Source organism: Trachemys scripta, chromosome 3 (assembly GCF_013100865.1).
Source record: "Trachemys scripta elegans isolate TJP31775 chromosome 3, CAS_Tse_1.0, whole genome shotgun sequence".
Taxonomy (NCBI): domain Eukaryota; kingdom Metazoa; phylum Chordata; order Testudines; family Emydidae; genus Trachemys; species Trachemys scripta.
In genome coordinates, this window is record NC_048300.1 from 94,311,994 (window position 1) to 94,335,253 (window position 23,260).

Here is a 23,260-nt window from a genome sequence, read left to right on the forward strand (position 1 = left end):
CTCTACTACCTGTGGTGTAAGCAACAGAGGTCTTGAGCATGCCAGCAAGTACAATCAGAGTATTTCAGTTGAGAAATGATGGTAGGTACTCTATTTTAATGCCAAGGTTTTTTCTCCTCTTGGCAGCAATGCTATTGCTAGCTCAGTTTTTTCCTGTTTAATCTTCAAGATAACTCTCCTAATGGCACTGATGTTCAACTGAATCCCACAACAAAATTGGACCCAGTCTACAACCCTAATTCTGAACTGATTGACGTGTGAATCACAATCAACATCAATCAGTACAAGAAATTAACACAATATAAAGCTGATGTGAAATCATGATCAGGCTTAATATCTCAAGTATCTGGGTATAACCAAATCAGGTCAGTAATTAAGTGAAGCCAAAAGCAAATTCACACATTTCTGGTCATGTCCTAAATGAAGACCTATATAATATCTACGTGGCCTTTATATTTCTTTGTGGACACAAGAGTGATCAGAATGTGACAGTGAGACTTGATGCAAAACTCTTTGAAGAGAAAATAAAAAAAACCACTCATATGGGTTCCTCTCACTTTTAATTTTATTTGGCAAAGTAGCAATTCAGATACCGCATTTATTCAAGCTCTTCAAATCCTCTGCATTTCAACTTCTCTTCTCGAAGAAGCCTTAAGACCAAAACCATTGCTTCATTCACCATGGAGGAATCTCAACTTTCAGACTCTCTCATTGCTACCCCTAGATTCAGATGACAGTAATGTGGCAAGCATCACCCCTTCCTATGGAATAGGCATATTAACCCCCAACAGCCTTAGTCTCAGAAGTCTTATAGCTCCTGCAATGTGGGTCTTTTACACAGAAAATTTTGGATCATGTCTACCACCTCATCCAACATAGGTAGCTTGTTACACTTTGTCTAGAGAGAAGAATTTGGATACATTTGCGTTCTTATTCTTAATTTAGCTGATTAAATTAGTGAGAAGAGGCAAAGTTAAGAACTCAGTAAATTAGAATGACAGTGACCAAAAGGCTAAAAATTAGGATTAAGATGGTGTTATCTGTTGAGATATTTTATCCTGCTGCATGCATCATTTCAGATATTTCACTTCAATACTAAGAATATATTCACAGTTGATTGTCGATTAGCACAAATTTGACATCAGATGCAAACCCATTTTTCTTCATTGTATTTTCTAGAACAAGCACTAAGTAATCAAGTGACTTTCTTAATTTGAAATTAGTCTCCTTTACAGGATTAATATTGTGTATGTGCTCCCAAGCTTCAATTGAAAGATGTGGGGGGGTGGTATATTAGCCTCCTAAATGTCTAAATTAATGATATGACCTATTTTACACAGGAACAGGAGAGACTGACCTTCACATGAAGGTAATTTACTTGTTCTTTCACATTTCAGAGGCCTTTCAATAATACCCTTCATACTTTCAATGATTAAGTCTATCTCAGAAAATATGTCTGTTCTAACAAAAGCAGGCTGAATATTTTTCAAAAAGAAACAGTGGCCTCTTTGAACCAAATCATGCAGGTTCTTATTCATCTAGCTCTGCTTCTTTGTAGTAAAAAAGGCAAAGAGCTTAACATGTATTTTACCACTCAAATGCTAGGAAGAATACATACACCCCCCTAAAGCAATCCAAGAGCTATACAGTTTTTAAAGTGCTTTGGGTTTTCCTGATGTCATTAACTGCAGCAAACACAGAACATAAAACCTGGGTCTTGAGAACGTTAAAAAAAAAAAAAGCCTTTAAATTACTCTTTTAAATGGATATTTGTAGTGTTTATACACACACTCACCCCCCCCCCCCCCCAAATATATTTATTTGGTCAGGGTTTTGGGATCCATCAGTTCTTCAGTATTTATCAGCTTTTTTTCCCTCTTCTAAAAAATTGAAGTTCCCCTAAAACATTAATCCAAATTTTTTCCCCATCACTACCTGTAGGTGGAAGAAAAAAGTAGATAATACTGCAGAGATTTTATGTCAAAAGCAGCTAATTTTTAAACAATGTGGATATTAATTTTATTGGAGTACAGTATTCTGCATTTCAAGCAGTTATATTTAACATACTGATCCTGATCTCCCATACAAGAAGCACACAAAACCCTTTTTGCTTTTAACTTTATTTGGCAAAGCAGCACTGCATAAACTGTTCAGTGATTAGGACATAGCTTACACAGCATTTGTTATGTTAAATTCATATATATATCAGCAATGAGCTACAAAACAATACTGAGCTACAAGTTTCCTCTAATTTTTTGACAAGGAAGGAAAAAAACTATGTCAGTTATGTCCAACCTGAACCATAGAGTTTATAACAAGAGCTGTCACCTCTGATGTCCTGAAGTTTAATATATATACAAATGCCCACTTTTAAGGTAATAACGCAGCTGATTGCATCTATTACATGCTAGTCTATGACACCGTGTCACAAGCTTTAAAAAGGAAGTTCATCTCATTTTCTTAGTAACATTTAGCAGACATCTGAACATAGAGAACCTGCCATTGTGTATGTAGTGTTATAAGGTGCACAGAAGCAATTTTACCAGGGAACAATGGAGCTGAAATAAAGTGTTCAAAAAGTATCAGCCATCAAAATTAAAGAGTTCACAAACTGTAGGTCTGCATTTTTGCAGAAATTCATTTCTTTAACCAGGTGAAAGTAAAAAAGGCATGTTAAAAAGAAACAGCCCAAATTTAAACTTTCCATCAACTCTTTGCTAGATTTGCCTTAAGCCTCTAAAAAAATGAAATAAAAACACCACGCTTTTCCATGCTGATAACAGTATAACAAAATCCAAAACAAGCTGCAATGCTGTTGGTTTTCAAAAAGCTTTTAGAACTGGAGATGGGCAGTCCACTGTAACACTATGTTTGGGTCAAGATGATGTAGCTTTTACAATTCATCCCTGCAGAAAGAAAATAAATGCAGTTATATTCTTCTCCCCAAGGAGTTCAGTGTTGCAATTTTGATATTTAATCAATGAATATGCCACAGTGCTCAAATACAGCAGCAAAACTTCAGAAAACTCTTCAAGCATTTAAGCCACAAGGAAAATCAACAGCAATCCAATAGCACCTCATACTTCTAAGTGAAATACTGATCTACTGTGCAATATGGGTCCCTGTTCCTTCTCTTTAAAGTATATCATTTGCTTCCGCGAACAAGTCAATTAAAATATCAACAGCTTAAAAAAAAAAAAAACGGACTACCTGTTGTCTGAAGAAGTGACTCTCTTACACATTGGGCAATTTACTGGAGAGAGACTTGTTTGAAATTATGGTCCAATTATTCTCGTTACCTGCACAAAAGGCTGCAAAATGTGAAACCTGAGTTCAAAGTTAAACTTTAGTTGCAGTGTCTGGTCAGTGATGAAGAAGTGGAGAGAATCTGGCACTATTTATATGTTATGCCTGTTTATGTCACAGAGCAACTTTATCAGCTCCTGAAGAAACTACTCAGGCCAGGGCTACATGCATGCCTTCAGCTACTGAGGGTTCGATTAAAACCAGGGAGGAATAAGGTCTATTACTTTAGTCTGAGTCTAACACCTGTCAGGAATGGTGTAGATAATACTTAGTCCTGCCCTGAGTGCAGGGGACTGGACTAGATGACCTCTCGAGGTCCCTTTCAGTACTATGATTCTATGAAAAGGAAGTAACAAAATAGTTTCTCTAATCATGTTTTGATGACTAGGATGACCCCAGAACATCAAGGTTTCTATTATTAATGTAGGTTTAAACAGTGAAATACAGAACCCATATTCCAACTGTGAAACTAGAATACATTAGTGACTGAATTCTATACCCCAAAAATTCTTTTTTTTTTTTTTAAAGCATTAGTTTTAAATCCAGTATTTTCCTACTAGTCAAAGTTGATAGTTATGAACAATTCCATCATCATGAGGAAGCTCAATTACTGTAACAGAGAAGTAAGTTTGCCTTTACCTTCAGAGAATAAATGCTCCATATAATGATAAAACATTTGCCCCAGTTATGAGTAGTCTACCTCATTAATATTAGAAAAGGCACAAGTAGTTTTTATTAAGAGCAACTTCACTAATGTGATTCTTGGAAGAATACAATAGTATTTCAAATCAATCTACTAATGCAAGCCAGCCCACAAAATATATGGCTACATGCATACAAGCAAAAGAGTGTTCAAATCCCAAAGAGGATGCATTTGGAGTCATAGCATGGAATGACAGCATACACAACTTCTTAAAGTCAACTGAAAGGCTTTTACCTAGCAAGACCAGAATTTAAAGTTTGCGTTTTCTCCTGAAGTTATTAATTCCTAAAGCAGTCAGGCAGCTTCAATCCTTAAGGTAATTGGCTGCTTAGTTTTGGGTCTCAGAGGAACATTTTAAGTGCAATGCAGATGGATTTAGTAGTGCAATTATAGACAATGTTGATCATCTGGCTAAATTCTGCTATTTCGTTTAATATTTACAACAGAAAAAAAGTAAAGATAATTCTAGCATTCTGGCAAAGCTTCCTGTGCCTAGTTGTTGATGGGATTTCAACACTGAAAGATCTGCAATATCAAGGCACAAAGGCAGTATTACAACATATTAAGCCTGACATTAACTGTGGCAAGAAGAAATTTTTTTTGTAATTAAAAAAAGAAAAGAAAAATGTTCGGTCTTCAAACACTGACAGTGGCAGACAATTTCCCACCCCCACCAATGTAATTTGGCATGATTTTGTCTATTATTAATGCATTGAGCATATTTAATTTGATGTTATTTTGCTTGGCAATACTAATGTGTTCTTAGTACTCAAATTCATGGCAAATGGAATACTGCGGTATAAGTAATTTGCCATTTTATTTTAGTTTTGTGTATGTTAAGCACATCCTGAAAAAAGGTTAATGTAACTTCCTGTAAATACAAGTACATTTTAGCATGAAAATACCCTTTAAAATTAGTACTATTGTTCATATCTCTGCATATTAAAATCTATATTAATTGAATAAAGTGAAGCAGCTGGTCTCTACAGAGCTTTTCTTGATCTTCAGTGTCCAAATCAAAGAATGTTCATACCAGTTCATAGTAAGACATGATATTTTATACATTTGAATTGTGCTAGCTGTTTTCCAATATTACAAGAAGTTGATGAGTAGGCTATATAGTGTCCTGTTGAATTAAGTATTTCAAAAATTATAAAACTAAGGCCTGTTTAATCAGGTAACAATTCACTAGTTCTTAACTTTCCATTTAAAGCAAACTTAAACCTGTGGACTTAACTGCACATAATCAAAACAGCATTAGTTGGTCTAAACTTCAAGTGTAAAAGGACTTTGTAGAGTATCAGGTTTCAACTGAAGTTCTGAAACTGCAGAACTAATTCTTTAGTATACCCCCTGAACAGTGCCAGATTGGTCCTGCAACAGAACTTTTTTTTTCCTTTGAGTCTTTTTATGTCTAGTTTTTATCCCTGCAAGGAAGGAGACTTTTCCCAACTTTCCTTGATAAACTATTCTATAGTCTTCTAGATCTGTTAGAAAGGGAAATTTAAGTGAATCAGAGAGACCTTTCTCTTCCCTACACATTACTGCGGACTATTAAACCCTTGTACAGTGCTGATAAATCCTATCCATCTTTGGCATTTACACGTCTCCCAATCTCCCCCACTAGTTACTGCTTAGCCAAGCTATACATATTTAGTTTTTGTCTTTAAAACAGTCTCCTCCTTCAGCCCCTGGGTACTGGTAGTGTTGGCCTAAGTGCTGGAATTTTTGAGGAGACTGGAAAATGAGTACATACTGAAACCAGTTCTGCCAATTCCCAAGCATTCAAAAGTCCTGAGCAGGACCTCAAAAAGTAGTAAATGATATTGGCTAAAAATCCGGAGATTTTAAAATAAGTTTTGGTTTCTTCTGGCTTGCCTTTTTAGTGTTGGCGTATTTATGGTTCACGTTTTCAAGTTTTTGTCTGCATCCGTAAGGGCCAAAACCTTTTTTTTTAAATGAAAACAGAGATTATCAGGAAATAACCTGATTCTCCCACCTGGGGATTTAAGGAAAGCACAAACTATCATAACAGTTGGAAACAATGACCTGAAACAACTGAAATCTGAGATGCAGCTAGCCTTGATGTGTAAAGGAAGAGAAATCAGAGGATTTAATGATCTGTCTTCATGTGCTGGGAGGAATTTTAACTAAATTAAGCTTCACAGGTATACATTTGCTCTTTCAAATCTGCAGTTCAGATCTTTTGATAATTCGGTACTAGTGCTTTCCTATTCTTCCTACCACAGAATGTTTGACTATTTTTCCCTAGATATCTTGCATTTTTCTTAGTTGAATATTACTCTTTTCTGCTCTATTTCTAACCTTTCTAGACCCCTTTTTGCATTTGTGTCCTAATTGATGTTTACACCACCTTCTAATTTAATATCTTTAGCAAGTTTCATTAAGTTGTCATTACTTCCCCCTTCTTGATTATTTATGATAAATAATACTAGACCCAACAGATATACTTGCAGCATCCTAGAAGCATCTTACAACCTGAAACATTGCCTTTTGTCACTGCCCTTCGTTTGTAGCTCTTCAACCAATGTTCAATCCATGTGACAGTGCTCATATCCAAGCCAATTTGAATTGGCCCCAAAATGCAGTATTTTATAAAATCAGTTTTCATCTACTAGACCAGTCAAGATACAGATACAGTACATGTATGCTTGCTTAAGCCACTGATTTTTTTATTAAACTGAAAAAAAAAATCTATATTTTGTCTGTGGAAATTCCCTTTCCTCTTGATTGAAAATCCTAATCTCACTCACTAGTGTAAAGAGCCTAAGGGAATCAAACACACACATCTCACTGAATTTCCATAGAACCTGGGCACCCAATTCCCTTAAGCTCATTGAGGCATTTACAATCATCAACTTCTTTCTCTAATCAGAGACAAATGTAAAATTATTAACCTTTTCAGAAAAGGTAATTAAACATGTTGCACAATTGGGGTGAAATCCTGACTCCACTGAAGTCACTTCTGCTGTCACTCAGTTAGCAGGAAATTAAACTGTCTCATTGTCTTATTTCTCATTTATGAGTTACTCAGTTTTGAATGTGAATTCTTTAAAAGTCTAGAATGCTTATTTCCATCAAAATACATTAACTAAAAACCAAAGCCAAGCCTGCTATACAGACTCAAACCATTTAGTACTTAAGGCTTTATTATCCCCTAAATCCTTTTAAATTATCTCTTCATGTGAACATATTACTAGTAAGTAAAGTCCTCAGAAGATAAAACAAAAGAGATCCTAATTTAAGTAGGTGCTACTTTAAAAATCACAGCCAGTCAAATTTTACATTCCAACAGTGGGAGCTGGCAAAAAAGGAAACTTCCAAAGCATGGGACAAAAGCAGGAAACCCATCAGTACAGTGCTATCAGAGCACTGGGTACCTGCTGGGACAAGGAATTAGTGTTAAATTAGCTTTACAAGCTATTAGCTAGACACTAACTCATTAAACTCACTCTACAGTGCTTTACTATAAGTGTCAACTATGGAGTAATGAGTCAAAAATTAAAGTCAGGCTTCAATAAGCTGCAGTCAAATGAAACTAATTGCTTTATTTGTATAGATATTTCTATAACTTAAATGCTAGATGTCAAAACACTTACAATACATGCTAAAGATAATTGAGAGTAACTAGAAAAAATTATTTATCGAACACAATTAAAAAGTCAAACAGCTTGAAAGTTATTTGCAGAGCTCAGTGTGCATGTGTGCACTTCAGTTAATGAAGCTAACACATTCATAAGCGTTTCTACTCAGGAGGCAAAGGGGGACTGCTGATTTATTCATTTGCATACTAATGCCTGGTATGTTTTTCAAGATGACAGCTGTGTTGTGTCTTTGCTGGATTAGGGAGCCAATAACAAACATTCATTTGTCTACTCCTAAAAAAGACTTATTTAGAAGTGATGAACATTGGCAGCTTGCTGTATTAGAGAATACTGTTAAAACAACCATTTGGCTTTTGTTTGTTTGAGAAAAAAGGGAGTTATAGTCTCTTCACTCTCTATTATTTTTAGGCCCAGGAAATTAAGTATTCGTTTAGAAGATTAGCTATACGGCTTCCTAATAAGGATCCTGAAGGACTTTCCTTACTTATGGAGTCTTGAAAAAATTTGCAGTAAAAGTGTAAGTTTCTCAATTATTTCCTGACCTATTACAGGTAGATCTACTTGATAAAAACATAGCAGCTCAATGAAGCATAGTGCAAACTCACATTTCATCTAAAGTATCCTTTTATATTTTATTTTAGCTACCTGTGTAAATCTACCCCCCTCCCCCCCAAAAAAAGTTACAGTTGATGAGATATTTAAATTTAGAAAGTATTGTGTTCAAGACAATGGAGAAAACACTCTTCAGCACCAACACAAAACCTCAAGAAGCCATGAGTTCAAATGAAACAAAGCACAACCCATGCAACATTTTTTTCTGCTTTTAACTTTACTCAAAAATTTAGCAGAACCTCCTCATAGTGATGTAACAATACAGAGAAGGTCACTTTCCATGGTATGGAAGAGCAGAAAGCAGTGACACCAGCAAAGGCAGCCCTTGCAGTCTATCTGCTTAAAATCCACACCCTTTCACCTTGTATGCGTGTATCTGTGGAAGAAGAAAGTGGAACAGAAAATCACTTCCACCTGGACCATTGTTTCTCTTTATCTGTTAAAGGCACGTATATCACTCCCATCAGAGGCTTCATTTTGACACCGCCATCTTCTAGTTTATCATATTGTTCCAGCATCTGGTTTCCACCTGCAGGGCCGACCGGTAATATCAATCTTCCACCAGGTTTTAATTGGTCTATGAGCTAGAACATAACATACAAAGATAATTAGAGTATATATTTCAGAGTGGTAGCTGTGTTAGTCTGTATCAGCAAAAACAATGAGGAGTCCTTGTGGCACCTTAGACACTAATAAATTTGTTGTTGTTTTTAGAGTATATATGTATAGCAATCCATCTTAGAGAAGCCAGACTTTATTCACTGCACAAAGTAAACAGTTCTACATTATTTTATCCTGGTTAATCAAACTGCATAGATTGAAAAAGTTTTTTACGAATGCGCAATTTCAACTGTTATGCAATACATAATGGCCTGAGTTACAAAGCCAAAATCTATTTTTTAATCCAACTGTATTTGAACAGGATGATACAGCTATTGATATTTTAGACTATTTATAATAATTGCCTGAAATGTAATTAACTGATTATCAGTTATCCCAGCTGCAAATAAAATAGTCACTTGTAGTTAGTTGTGTTTTGTAATTCTGGTTTCTTCATAAGAGCAGAAAATTTACCTGAAGATGGTTACAACTCAGTTTAATGGTAATCTGTAGCAGACTCGTTACTAAGGCCATGTCTACACTAGAGAGCTTACACCAGCACAGTTGTACCGATGCAGTTGCGCCTGTGTAAGACCTCCCATGTAGCCACTCTACGCCAACAGGACAGAGCTTTCCCATCAACATAATTAAACCACCCCCAATGAGCAGCAGTAGCTATGTCAGCGGGACCGTGTCTCCTATCGACATAGCACTGGTCCACACTGGTGCTTCTGTCAGTGTAATTTATGTCACTCAGGGGTGTGTTTTTTTCACATCCTTGAGCGACATAAGTTATACCGACAAAAGTGCTAGTGTAGACATAGCCTAACTTGCTAAACTTAACAGCACATTATTTGCTGTTGAGTCAGAACAGGGTACAGTCTAAGACTATGTACATACTACAGTGTAAGTCGGTATAAGTTATGTCACTCAGGGGTCTGACTAAGCCTCCCCCTTGAGATACGTAAGTTACACTGACCTAATCGCCAGTGTGGACAGCACTATGTTGGCAGGAGAGATTCTCCCGCCAACATAGTCGCCGCCGCTCGCAGGGGCTGCATTGATGTAGCTGCACCGCTGTAAGCTCTGTAATGTAGCAATAGCCTAACATTGTAGGGCTGCTGACGTTCTTGAGCCATCATGACCATTTGATCTTAACTTACAAAGTTATCCCAGAGAGCAAAATATTTAAATAAAATGGTAAGTTACAGAAGGATAGTCTCACTATTTAACTACTTGGCAATTCTTGCTTAACAGCCTTTCTTCCCTAAAATACCACCTCTTTCAATGTTGAGGGAATGTGCTATTTTTATGAGCACAACAGGTTTCTAGCAGAAACAGCAATAGGGATGAAGTGTCTAATTTTCACTGACACATTATGGAACCAAGAAGTTTCTTACAAAGTTGAATGGAATCATTTTACCAAAATATTAAACTATGCATTTTTGCACAATTTCATTGTTCCATAAGGTTAAAAATGTAAGATTTCCATCTGCCAATACCTATAGCATTCCATTGCAAAAGTATCAATGACTATCTCGTGATAGCTAACCTCCCAACACCACCCTATAAAACTCATTTACTGCAGTTTACAGAGGTTTTCAATAATAATTTAAAACTGAAAGTCTTAACTAGCACTTACCATACCACTACCTTTCCGAAGCTCACATTAGATCAGTGTTTAACTCTGCCACTTCTCACCACTCTCTGAGAGAAAAGTTTCCCTTTCAGAACCCTAATTCCCACCATTTATACTCTCTTAAGTCTGTGTATTGTCCACCATCCTTTCCGGCAAGAACTGAATGAGACTTCTTTTTAATATCATAAACTTCACTCCTTAGTCACTCCCCTTTCCCAACAAGGGCAGAGCACGTTACCCTCCAAAACCTCTCAATCCTTTCCAACCCAGGAAGCAAGGAACCAGACAAGTATTTAAACTTTACACTCTAATAGTTGATAAAAACCAAGGGGCTCTATTAGATTATTGAGCCAAAGAGTTTCAAAACAAAAATATCAAAAGTCCAATATGTGAAAAACCCATTTAAAATATTCTTATTTAGGGAAAAAGTATTACAACATGCAACATTTTCATACTGATTGGAAGTTTAATGAAAGGGATTTTTTTTTAAGAGACTTTATGCCTGTGGATATCCCAACTATATAAACCTGCCAGCATTTTAATTAAGAAGCTAACATAGAGAGATTAATGAATCACACACAAACATAAAAGGCTTACTGCTTGGGGCACAACCGGGGCTGCAGCTCCTACATGAATAGCATCATAGGGAGCTTCTTCTGGATATCCCATTCTTCCATCCCCCACTGCAAGAAAGCAAAACCTTTTAACCCTTTCATAGGGATGTGCAACAGCTGAGCTGAACATTTTCAAGTTATATTCAGCTGCAAAAAAGGGGCTAACCTCCATTTTAAACTGAAGTTCTGGACAAAACTGAGTTGTCATAAGAATGTGTGATAAGTCAATTTTTAATATCGTATTAACTGCATTATGTATGTAGAATACATTATGTATGAAGAATACATACACACACAGTATCTGAAGAACTATTGGAGCACTAGAAACCACAGGATGTTCAATATAAATTAAGAAAGTAATCCATTTGCTAAAGGAAGTTAACTGATTGTGATACAATACAAAAATAGAAATAAGGAGCATCCAGACTACAGAGAATATGGATGCCACCACATCAGATACAGGCTTTATATTTTCTACAATTTAAGAGTGGAGTACCATAATTTTATGAATCATTTTTGCACCTTCTAATCAAAGGTTATAACATTATCCTAAAGAATAACTATTATTTCAAATATTGGTATTTGGATTTGCAACTGATATTTTTAATAGAGGTTTTTGTGTTTTTTTTTTAATTTAAGCAACACAATAGAGCATCTGTAAATTTTACTTCCAAAGAAATTTAGAAACATTTGGATTTCTGCAGTCAGCATCTCTCTGTGTATTTAAGTACAGAAGTTAACCGGGGCTGGCCTGACTCCCTAATTCAATGCCCAGTGGGAAACAAGAGTTCACATTTGAGTTTGGGCTCAGTCTCTGGGCTGGAGCACCTGAAAGCTCTTCAGAAGAGCATGCTCAGTTCGTTTGTGGGGAAGAATGTGACCCTCATGTCGCTTCAATAGCCACTTCTATCAGCCAATATGGAGCTCTGGCTACGTGAAGCCTACTAAAGGGAGAATATTAAAAGTTACTGAGAGATGAAACATGCTTTTCACCACATACATTTTTTTTTTTTTTTGTAAAAAGGTTAACTCACACCAATCTCTACACCAGGGTCGGCAACCTCTGGCACGCAGCTCGCCAGGGTAAGCACCCTGGCAGGCCGGGCCAGTTTGTTTACCTGCCGTGTCAGGTTCAGCCAATCCCAGGCCAATGGGGGCTGTAGGAAGCAGTGTGGGCCGACGGATGTGCTGGCTGCAGCTTCCCGCTGCCCCCATTGGCCTGGGACAGCAAACCACGGCCAGTGGGCGCCGCGATCGGCTGAACCTGCCGACGCGGCAGGTAAACAAACTGGCCTGGCCCACCAGGGTGCTTACCCTGGCGAGCCGCGTAACAGAGGTTGCCGACCCCTGCTCTACACCTTTCCCAGGCTCCTACTTGAATATCCAATTTAGGTTAACTATTTGGGGCCTTGTCTACATTAGAGACTTGAACTGTTACAAATAACTACATGTTTTGGGTATATGAAAGTAGTAATTCTGCCCTGTTTCCACACTAAAACTATATTCTTGTTGCACTGTAGTTGCAATGCCCTCTGGGTACCTATCCCATAATTCTCAGCATAGACCTTGAATCAATGACCGTTGAGATTTCAAAAAGGCCTTCTGGAAGCCCTGTGGAAATTGTGATGGCTCAAGGTCAAATTCAAATAATGTGAGACAATCCTACAAGTCCACTGGCAATGCTGGCACCATTTATAAGTTGTTCTGAGGCCAAGTTAAACACTTTACTCTTGTTCCTTGCTCGGCAAGAAACATTTCTTTTGGCACTTTTGATAAGCAGTCATGAAGTAACTAAGGCAGCTATGATGAAGCAGTGGAGGATATTCCAGAAGACTGACTCTCCACAAGCACTAACTATCCAGTTTTCTGAATTTATTACAATGCAACCAACAGCAACCACCATCTTTTCTACTGTATCCATGGCCTTCTCAGAGTCCTGGGTCTCTCCCAAAGTGATCCCAAAATCCCAGCATTGTATCAAACAACTCCTGACTTGGTTCTGTTTTTTAAGTCCACCCATTTCATAGAGTCACTGTTTCCCCATGTCCTCCGTGTCCCTCATAATTTGAATGCCAAGACTTGTTGTACTATCTATAATAACAAAATGGACTAGGTAGTTGGTAAAAGCCAAAATAGTGGGTCCAGATTATCATACAATGGGCACATTTTCTACCCTGAGTGATTGATTGTTGTCCTGGGGCTCATTATAAGCCATCAGTCCTATTATCATCTCACGGCACCATCCATCATTGCCAATCATTTGACTACTAGTCATGCACTTACATACGACAGTTGGATGGCCTTAGATGTCCAGTGATGGACCCCAGATCCTGCAATCTGGCTTTGACATAGCTAGCAGCACATTAGTAGGATAGTCTTCTTAAGAGATATTTTGGGGACAGAACCAGTGAGGTGCAGAAACAAAAGATGTTGGATGCCGTGAAAACATATAGCTGAGCTGCATTGGGTGGTACATCACTATATTCATATAGTGAAGTGAATTCCAAGGAGCTTGACACCTGTGCAGTGGAGTGCAGAAAATAGACCAGGTAGGCCACCCAAGCAGCACCTGATGCACTGAATGACAGTAATGGGAAAACTATTTGCACTCTTAAGGCTATTACAAAAGTGATATCTATGCACTCTGGCACTGTATCAATGGAGATTAACATGGTGAAAGTTAACACCACAACTAACCTTGGTCGAAGAACGTCTAAATAAATTGGTGATGCACCGCGGGGAGCACTTGTATATGAAGCAAGGTGTATGTATAGACAAGCTGTCATAGGGCAACCACATGATGGTTAGCCCATAATTTCTCTAGTTCGGAAAAGATGTGGAATGTCCCCACATTTTGGAGAAGAGAAAAAAGTCAGAATTTTTAGAAAGGACTTCAGCTATAGGGGCTGAGTAGAAATAGTAAGTGTAAGGTGAATAGTTTACTAGCAATTTTCTTACAGAAGCACCTAGTGACCCTGCACCAAACCATTTCACACACACACACACACACACACACACTGCTTTTTATAATTGAGACTGTGCTTTTTCCTGCTGTATTTCCATCGCAATAGTTAAATTCAGATCTGTAGTCTAGTAAACATTATGATGGGCATCCTTCCCTCATTGACACTGATTTAATTATACTGCCTTAGTATCAATTTATATTACCAATTCCTTGAAAATACAGACACTGCCAGTACATTTTAGAACTAATTGAGCTGATTAATTTAATTAGTGCACTTTACTATTCTAGTACTTTTTCACTTTTGCAACTTTTTGCCAGTAAAGTCTTAACTATTACTGCACAAGCACAGAGCACCTGTACTATAATGCTCTAATTTTGTAAGCAAGTTCATGCACACATACAAGGAAGCAGTAAATACAGGCCTGGTTTTAAAAAAGTGTTACACTTAAGTGAATTCTTGTTCAGTTTGTGTTTTAGTACAGGAATATACTATTATGTCAAAAAAATGCATTCAGTGCACTGACTTTTTTTTCTTTTTTAAATGCTAGAAAATCAAAATCATACAAAGGGAAGGGAGAGATTTTCAAAGGCCCAAAAGGTGAGTTAGGTCTTCAAATTTTCAACTGGAGTTGGGCACCTAACGCCCTTTGTATCTTTGAAAATCTTCCTCCGAGAAATTAAACCAATCAGGTTTCCAAATTCAGGTCATTTGCAGTCAGCTTTTAGTCAGAATATTAATTTAATTAATTGGTATACCAAAGTATTTGATGCTTACCCATCAGTTTCACTCTTCCTGAAGACAGTAATGTAGGATCATCCTTTTTGACATTATTTATTGAGTCATCTACTAACTCTTTGATATGATCAATTCCTACAACTCGTCCTTGGGGACCAACCTGGAAGAAAATTATACAGTTGAATAGTTTGCTAGATTTGTTTTATTTTAAACGACATGATTTCCATTTTCTGAAGCCAGTTCAATTCTTTAAGTAAGGGTACGTCTATACTTACCTCCGGGTCCGACGGTAAGCAATCGATCTTCTGGGATCGATCCCGGAAGTGCTCGCTGTCGACGCCGGTATTCCTGCTCCGCGAGAGGAGTACGCGGAGTCGACAGGGGAGCCTGCCTGCTGCGTGTGGACCCGCGGTAAGTTCGAACTAAGATAGTTCGACTTCAGCTACATGAGTAACGTAGCTGAAGTTGCGTATCTTAGTTCGAAGTGGGGGGTTAGTGTGGACCAGCCCTAAGTCTGCTCAGTTAGTAAAGCAATATATTAGCCCATTCCTAATAAAGCTACTGCTCAGAACCACTAAGTTCTGTTTCTAGAACCAATGCATAATAAAACTGTATTGGCACACTTTTTATATCAGTTAATTTCTTTGTTGTAGCTATTTTTTTTTTCCATTATTTGTTGTTTTTTTTAAGATTTTAAAAAGTGATTTTGTTTAAGTTTGGTATCTGAGAGCATTAATACAGATTTTTCCCTTCACTTTTAAACAGCTAAAGTCCTACCATACACAACTATATCATCTACTATTGGCAGCAAGAATTTCAAGAACAGGCTTTAATTTCTAACCTCGTTTTGCTATGTCCAGTATCTTTCTTGGAAGATTAATACTTTCTAGAGAACAATTTTAAGTCAAAACCAAAAGCTACAAGAGGTTGGTTAAATCTGATTTTTTGGTTCCTACTATTATCTAAATTTATTTACCAAGCCAATCACCATGGTATCTGAGCATCCCACAAATTTATTAAGTCTAACATACACTAGTTTCTCTACTCCTCCAGTTGCAAGAATATTTTTCTTTTTTATAGGGTTATTGCAGAAAAGCCAGGTTGAAGTAGTAGGTTTTGCATTTTTCTCTGAAGTGCCAAGATTCTTTATTGAGCTTGCTTCTGAAAGAGACCAGGATGACAGTCATGGGCCTAAAGCTCTGTCCCTTGCACTCGAAAGTCTCACTCTTGAGGTTTGCAGTTCCAGTGATCCAGTGACATGTAGCTGTTGAGGATTTAGGACTTGTCAACACTGGGAAACTGAGTAGCATAACTACAGCGGAATAATTATTCTGCTATGGCTATGGCAGTATAATTTCCGTGTGTGAACATTATTCCTGAATTAAAAAGTGTCTTCCTAAAGTAGAGTAATTATTCTGGAATACTTTTATTTTTATTTTATTTTATTCCAGAATAGAGGTTGTCTACTTGGGAAGTTACATCAGCATAGCATAACTATTCCACTATAGATATGTCTACATGGGGAAATTGGCAAGTCCTTAAAAAAGATATAATATTAGCATACAGACTTAAAACATTAGCATATGTTAGTGTAAAAGCATACAGACTTTAGTGTAAGCCTTGATCTGTTTAGCACATATTAGATCTTTAAATATGTTTGTTAACACGTGCTAATGTAATGTCTTAAAATAATAGTCTAGACAACTTCACAATGAAGTTGTGATCCCATGGAGAGACTGGTTCCTTGTTAGGTGGAAACACACTTACTAAGTCCTTTAGAAATTTTATGACAGTCAAGTGCCACAAGGAAGACTGACCCTCTAAAGTTGCATGATGCACTGAGATCACTGCCAGGTGTACTTTCATTGAACTCAGAGATAATTCTAGACTATCTGATAAAATTGAAACAGTCTAAACCTATCAGTTCTGAGGCTTCAGAGATTTCTAGTGACACCAGTAAGAAAACCTTGTCCACTTCATCCAGTAAATCTGTCCTCCAGAGACCTTGCTACTATTAAACTAGGATGCCTCCAATAGGAGAGGAATAACAATGTTCTATGCTTAATATCCATCCAGTAGCCAGGCCGTGGGATAGAGGACTGGATATAGGATCTTTCCCTTGGCCTGCAACAACAGGTCTGTTACCAGCAGTAGCAACTTGGATCATGCAGTTAGAGAGCCTCAGAACAGCCAGGAACCAGAATTGTCTGGGCCAGGCTGGGGAATTAAAATCAGTCTCACTGAGATCTGCTTGACCTTGCAGAGCATACAGGGAATAGAGCGACACAGGCAAAGTGTACAATAAGCCTCCCTATCCACAGGATCAGAAAGGCACCTGTCAGGGAGCCCAGGCTCAGTTCTCCTTGTAAGAAGCTATGGCACTTTCTCAAATAGACCTGTTTGTGACACAAGATGATAATGGCCCTCCTCTGAGAAGATGTCATGGAGAATGACGTGTTCGACTTTCCACTTGTGATTTGATAAGAAGTGTCCGCTACTGTGTTCTGCCGACCAAGCAAGTGGACAAGCAAGCAAGAAATTTGATTTCTGAGTCACCAGTTCCACAACATGACAGCTTCTTGACAGAATGGGGAAGACTTGGCCCTTCCCTCATTTGTTGATGTGGCACATGGTGTAGGTATTGTCCATCATTATTTGAATGTCTTTACCTCTAATGAGAGTCAGGGAAGAGTCACAAACCTTTCAGACTGCCTTAAGCTCTAGGAGGTTGATGTGCATTTGTCTCTCTTGGAATGTCCACTGATCTTCTGCAGGCAGGTCCTTCAGTATGTGCTCGCCAGCTCAAGTGCAATACCTCTGTCACTACTGTTCAGGATGAAAAGGGAGATGTGAAGGGAACTGCCCTGTAGGCAGACATTAGGTCTTTCTACCATGCCAGAGATTACTGGGCCAGGAGGGGGGGGCATGGACAGGATCATGTCCAGGTGATATTTGCCTGGGAAGTATGCCAACTTCAGCCACCCATGCAAGCAGCAAGGTGTAGTTGGAGAGATGCAAACAAGTCTCCTAGATCCAGAGTGGGGATAATCAAGGTAAGGGTTACCATCCTGGATTTTAGGTTGAAAATAGATTTGTTTAGCTGTCTCACATCCAAGATGGGTCACAATCAGTCTTTCTTTAGATGAGGATGTATAGGCTGGAGAAACCCTTTCCCTGATACTAAGGCAGGAAATGCTTTAGTGCTCCAGGAGAAAGGAGGGGATCTCTTATTGTAGAATATCCTCATGAGAGTGGTCCCTGAAGAGCAATGGGGAAGAGGTGTTTAGCGGATACGCACCAGAAGAAGTTGTGTACAGTAACCCAACGTTATGGCAATGGTATCCAGTCACTGGTCCAAGGTAGCACAAAAAAAGAGAAAGTTGATTCCCAAAGGGGAGAGTTGGCTGTGGTTCTGAAGAAATGGATCCATATCTCCCAAACAACTGATCAAAACTGGTGTTTTGAGAAAGGGTGAAACAGTTGAGTCACTGAGGAAGCCACTCTCCTCCTGTGGAAGAGCTGTGTCTTCCTGGGTGGCTCTGAGGACCTCTGGTAGAAGAACAGTGGGACTTTCTTTGGGGAGCTGCTGTCTGAAATGCTTCCTACTAAGACAGGCCTGGTCTACACTACCACTTAAGTCAATGTAAGTTAAGTTGCTTTAGGGGGTGTGGAAAAAAAAAAATCACACACCCCCGAGCAACATAGCTTATATCGACCTAATGCAGTGTCTACACTGTGCTACGTCGGCGAGAGATGCTTTCCCGCTGTCTTACCTTCTGCCTCTCAGGAAGATGGAGTACTGAAGTCAATGGGAGAGCGCTCTGCCATCAACTTATCGTGTCTTCACCAGACCTGCTAAATCGACACCACTGCATCAATCGCAGCAGCACTGATTTAGCATGCCCATGTAGATAAGCCCACAGAGTACAGACCCCAAAGGACTGCACCCTCAAATCCTTTAAAGCGTGAAGGGCTTTTTCTGTCTTCACACTGATGCTGGCAGACCTGGTGCCAGCACATGTCAAGGCCTTAGGTCTCACTGAACACTGACAAATGTATAGCTGGACATCAGTCTGGGTCACCTGTGTGTTAGTATTGTTAAAATAGATATTAGAGTTAAGAATGTGCTTAGTATTTAGACTTTATAGAATGCTTGTATGATGCTGCATCTATTAATCCTACTTATGATATCTGTATCCCATGTTATGAAGTAATCTTTAAATATTTGCTCTAACTATAAAAATGTTCACTAAAACTGTAAATCCACCAGAGTCAGGGGAAAAGCATTACCAAGTGTGAAATACTAGTTCACCACAAGAGGTTATCTCCTCCCCAACAAAAGGTCTACAGACATCAGACAAGCCATTGTGTACAAAAGACTTTGTTAATTGCTTCCCCTAAGCCCCTGAAGAGGATACAACACAAGCCCTCATCCCATCACAGCTTAAACACTGGGGAAAGGGAATAAAAATGCCTGTTAAGGAAAAATTGTTATCCCTATGCTGCTTGAACTCTGAGGGACAAAGATTTCTAAGCATGAGTAAGGGGTCCCCAGCTGTTTGGCTTGGGTTAGCCCTAAAGGACATATAAAGCTTGCATATTATAGCTTCCAAAAGATGATAGCTGCTAAGACTGTATTTCATGTGTGTGTAAATAACTTATTTCTTTTCTTAGTTATAACCCTTTAGATAGGTTATTATAGGACAGGCTACAAGCACTGTCTTTCATGAGAGATCTAGAATGCACTTGACTTGGGATAAATAACTGGTCCTTTGGGACTGTGAGTAACGTGAATATTGTTGTGATTTTTGGTGTAAGGGACCACCAATCACAAAGGCAAGCTTGCCTTGGTGGCAAGACAGACCAGAGTGCCCAAGGGGATTGTCTGTGACTCCATGTTAAGGCTGTTATATAGTGCTTTAGGAGTTTACACTTGTTACTTGGTTGGTGAAATCTAATTATAGAAAATACAACTCATTTGGAATTTGTGCTCTGTTCCTGGACAGTTTACCCTGAGGCTGGCACTCACACTTGTGAGCTGCTCCAGACAGCCTGACAGAAATAAGTTCTGCTTCACCCAGAAAGGAGAATGACAAGGTGACCGGTCCTATGGGTTCTAATAGGGGAAGAACAGTTTCCTCTTGTTTTTATTGATGGCTAAGGGAGACCTGAGCTGCTGGGGGTTCAGGTGCCACCTGAGTAGCACTCACCTTGAATGAAGGCGCCTCAGGCACATGTGGCCTATTCCAGGAAGTATTGTCTCCCATGAAACAACCAAGGTGCCCAATAGGGCCATACGGGCATGGAGGGGTATGGACCTTGAGGCCACGGTACTGGAAACCAGGGTACCTAGGAAGGATGAGGTGCTCAGTGCCACATCCAAGAATCCTGGTACTGCCAGTGAGAATGAGTTTGAAAGGAGCAGAGACTCCAGTTTCCATAGAACCAGGAAGTCTCTCGGTGCCACTACACGTCAGCTCCTCACCCCACCTTCCACAATACCAACTCTTGTGAGACTGCTGATTCTGCCATCAGCACTAGTGGCATAGTCTGGAATGCAGGGTGTACTATGCTGCATGTGACTTCATCGGTACTGGTCGGGAAGCAGTCAGTGCTGTATCCTGCACTGGTGAGGATTTTGATGGTGCAAGCCTGAGAGTGTCCTCAGAGTTCTGAGACAGCACTGGGTCCTCAGTGCTGTGGGCCATTCAAAGCTTATATGGTAGCCACATGGGGCACAAAATCTCAGCAGAATGGTGGAGGGGAGGAGATCGCTTCACCAAAGAGTCAGAAAGTGATCTTCAACTAGAACTCAATGCACTGTCTACACAGTGCCTTGTCTCCATTTTCATCAGCTTTTAGTGGAAAACAATGTTCCATGCAGTAAGTCCGCACTTGCACTTTTTGGAGAGGAGTGTACAGGGGGATTCAGACAGCCAGGATCCAATGCCAGCTCCATAGATTTATTTAACAGAAAGATCTGCAGCTTTGTTTCTCTGTCCTTGTGGATCCAGGATGTAAATATGCAAATCACATTTTCCTTGGGGTGTGTGATTACCTGAGACAGTAGACACATTTGATATGCCCATCATTAGCAGATACACTTCCCTCACAAGAGGGGCAGTACTTAAACCCCACAGACCTCCAGAAGGCCATCTCAGGAAGTCTTTTTTGTTGTTGTTGCCAACACTTGAAGGGAAAGTTAGGGCCACAGCTATGCAACGGATGTTATTCTCACACTCTCTTCAGGATTTAACACCAACAAAAAAACCAAATATTAATCTGCTAACACTGTACACTGGAGAACAAAAAAAATCTTAACAGCACATGAGTGTAACAGGAGAAGAAAAAGCAATATTAGGCATAAAGATTCCACACATTTTCAAGGCAAGCCTTAATTTGACTTATTTTTCATGTTATCTCTTTTGAAGATTTAGTTCACAAGTCTTTTTCCTGCAGAACACAAAAAATGACCACGTGGGAATTGTAGTTTTAAATTATTAGCTACTGAGTTGTACAGACCAACAAAGTTTGGTTTTGGTTGAGGGTGCATAAACAATTTAATTAGCGATTAGTGGACTATAGGAAATAGAAATGGTTAACAGAAGCTAAGGTTTTTTTAATTTAACTTAAAGATAAAAACCTAATACAACTTATTACCCAATCACAGCGTAACACCTGCACACAGTTTAACTATGAAGTAGGAGAATAGCAGATTAACCAAAGGTGACTTGGTGATGGGAAACAAAGACTATGCGCATTAATGCAAATTATTCCTTGTAGTTTTACAGATTAAGTAAATTAGTTTGGAATCCAGCAAAGACAAACAAGCTGTCACCACAGAGAGGTGAGTGAAGAACTTAAACACAGCAGCAATCAAAAAAGCAAACAAAAGGTTAGGATACAGAGGGAGTGGAACTAATATACTATTACATGAGACAATGACATGCCCCCATCAGGTAATATTGTGTTTAGTTCTAGTCACCCTATCTCCAAAAAGGATATAGATGAAATAAAGGGTTTTGAGACAGGTTATTAGAAGCACAGAAAGACTTCCATATGAAGAGACTACCTCGTTTAGAGAGGAGATTAATAAGAGGGGACACAAGGGGAGTATGGACATTAATGAACAGTGTAAAGAAGGTAAACTGGATGTTACATAGGTGAGGTGATGGAAAGCTCGGAAGAAAAATTCAAGAGAAAGGTTTTTTTTGCTCAACGGTTGACACTACTCAAGTGTCTACTGAAGAAAGATTTAGACAAATGAGCACCACAAAAAGACCTGGGGTTTTTTGTGTGACCTTAGTAAGCTACCTACAGGAGCTTACCAACGGCAGACAGGAACATACTCGAACAACTGTATAGACCTTCACTGGACGCAGACACATGGGGAATGTTTGGACGTCAATGATAAAGACCTCTGTCAAACTGGATAACATCTATCACATTTTGCCACATGGGAAGCACTCTCCACTCCAAGTTCTCCAATTCATTCATGATACAGAGCTGAAGGACACTTTTCCAAATGCATGGATAGCTTTGATGATTCTGCTCATGCTGCCAGTCAGTCGCAAGTGATGAGCGCAGCTTTACAAAGCTCAGGCTCTTTAAAACAAATCTTTGATCAGTGATGGCTGATGAGAGACTGACACAGCTTGCTATTTTATCGCTTGAAAATGCCACTGGCCAGTCTTTGGATGTCTCTGACGCTGTGCTTCACTTCACGAGGGCAAAGATGAGAAAAGCGACCTTTTGAACTAAAGAAGTAGGGTTAATAGTCTAAGGCTGTCACCTACTGTAACACTATTTAATAATGGTCCACCCAATGTTGGTGCACAGTTCAATTTCTTGATGTTAGTACATTTCAGTTATTTTTAAATTAAAAAGTTTGTATAAACTTAGAGGAAACAAATTTTTTTTATTTGCTTATATATGGCATAAATACAGATTTACATAGCCTAACGCGCAAATTTATCATCTTATATAATGGATAAATCATGCAAAGACATGAAATGGGCTACACATGCAATAAAAAATAAGGTATTCAAAAGTTTAACAAATGGAGGGGGGCGCCGAAGATGCTCCTCGCCTGGGGCACCATTTGGTTTAGGGATGGCCCTGTCCAGTAGGATCCAAGTGTGGAGGGGGTGTCCAAATGCGGGGGGAGGGTCTCGGCATGTGGTCTGGGCATGGGGAAAGTCCAGATGCATGGGGGTTGGTCGGAAGGGGGAACAGCTCCCCTTACGGTGACCCTTACCCCAGTGGCTGAGGAGCAATGGGAGCAGGAAGTGGTGGAGGGGGACAGTGCAGAGCCCAGGGAGGTTTCTGGAGGTGAATCTGAGCTGGCCGAGGCCGCTCCATGCAGGGTAAGTGTCCTCCTCCCTAAGCCGCAGCCCAGCCAGGACTAGCAGCTGAGACTGGCGCAGGGTGGGGCTGGGGAGGGCCAGGTGCAGGAGGGT

General features: G+C 39.2%; 1 protein-coding gene across 2 annotated transcripts in view; it reads right to left on the reverse strand.

Annotated features, from left to right (window-relative positions):
* Positions 1 to 547: 547 nt before the first annotated feature.
* The window catches only part of PCMT1 (protein-L-isoaspartate (D-aspartate) O-methyltransferase), a 58,673-nt gene continuing 35,960 nt past the window's right edge, over positions 548 to 23,260 (reverse strand). Inside the window, exons 5-8 of one of the 2 annotated variants that reach the window (XM_034765432.1) lie at positions 14,841 to 14,961; positions 11,084 to 11,169; positions 8,662 to 8,831; positions 548 to 2,906 (exon numbers count right to left, since the gene is read on the reverse strand). In XM_034765432.1, coding sequence (XP_034621323.1) covers positions 2,894 to 2,906; positions 8,662 to 8,831; positions 11,084 to 11,169; positions 14,841 to 14,961 — 390 coding nt within the window. In that variant the 3' untranslated portion in view covers positions 548 to 2,893. Of the gene's footprint in view, positions 2,907 to 8,608; positions 8,832 to 11,083; positions 11,170 to 14,840; positions 14,962 to 23,260 lie in introns of both variants that reach the window. The other variant, XM_034765433.1, reaches the window with a different exon arrangement.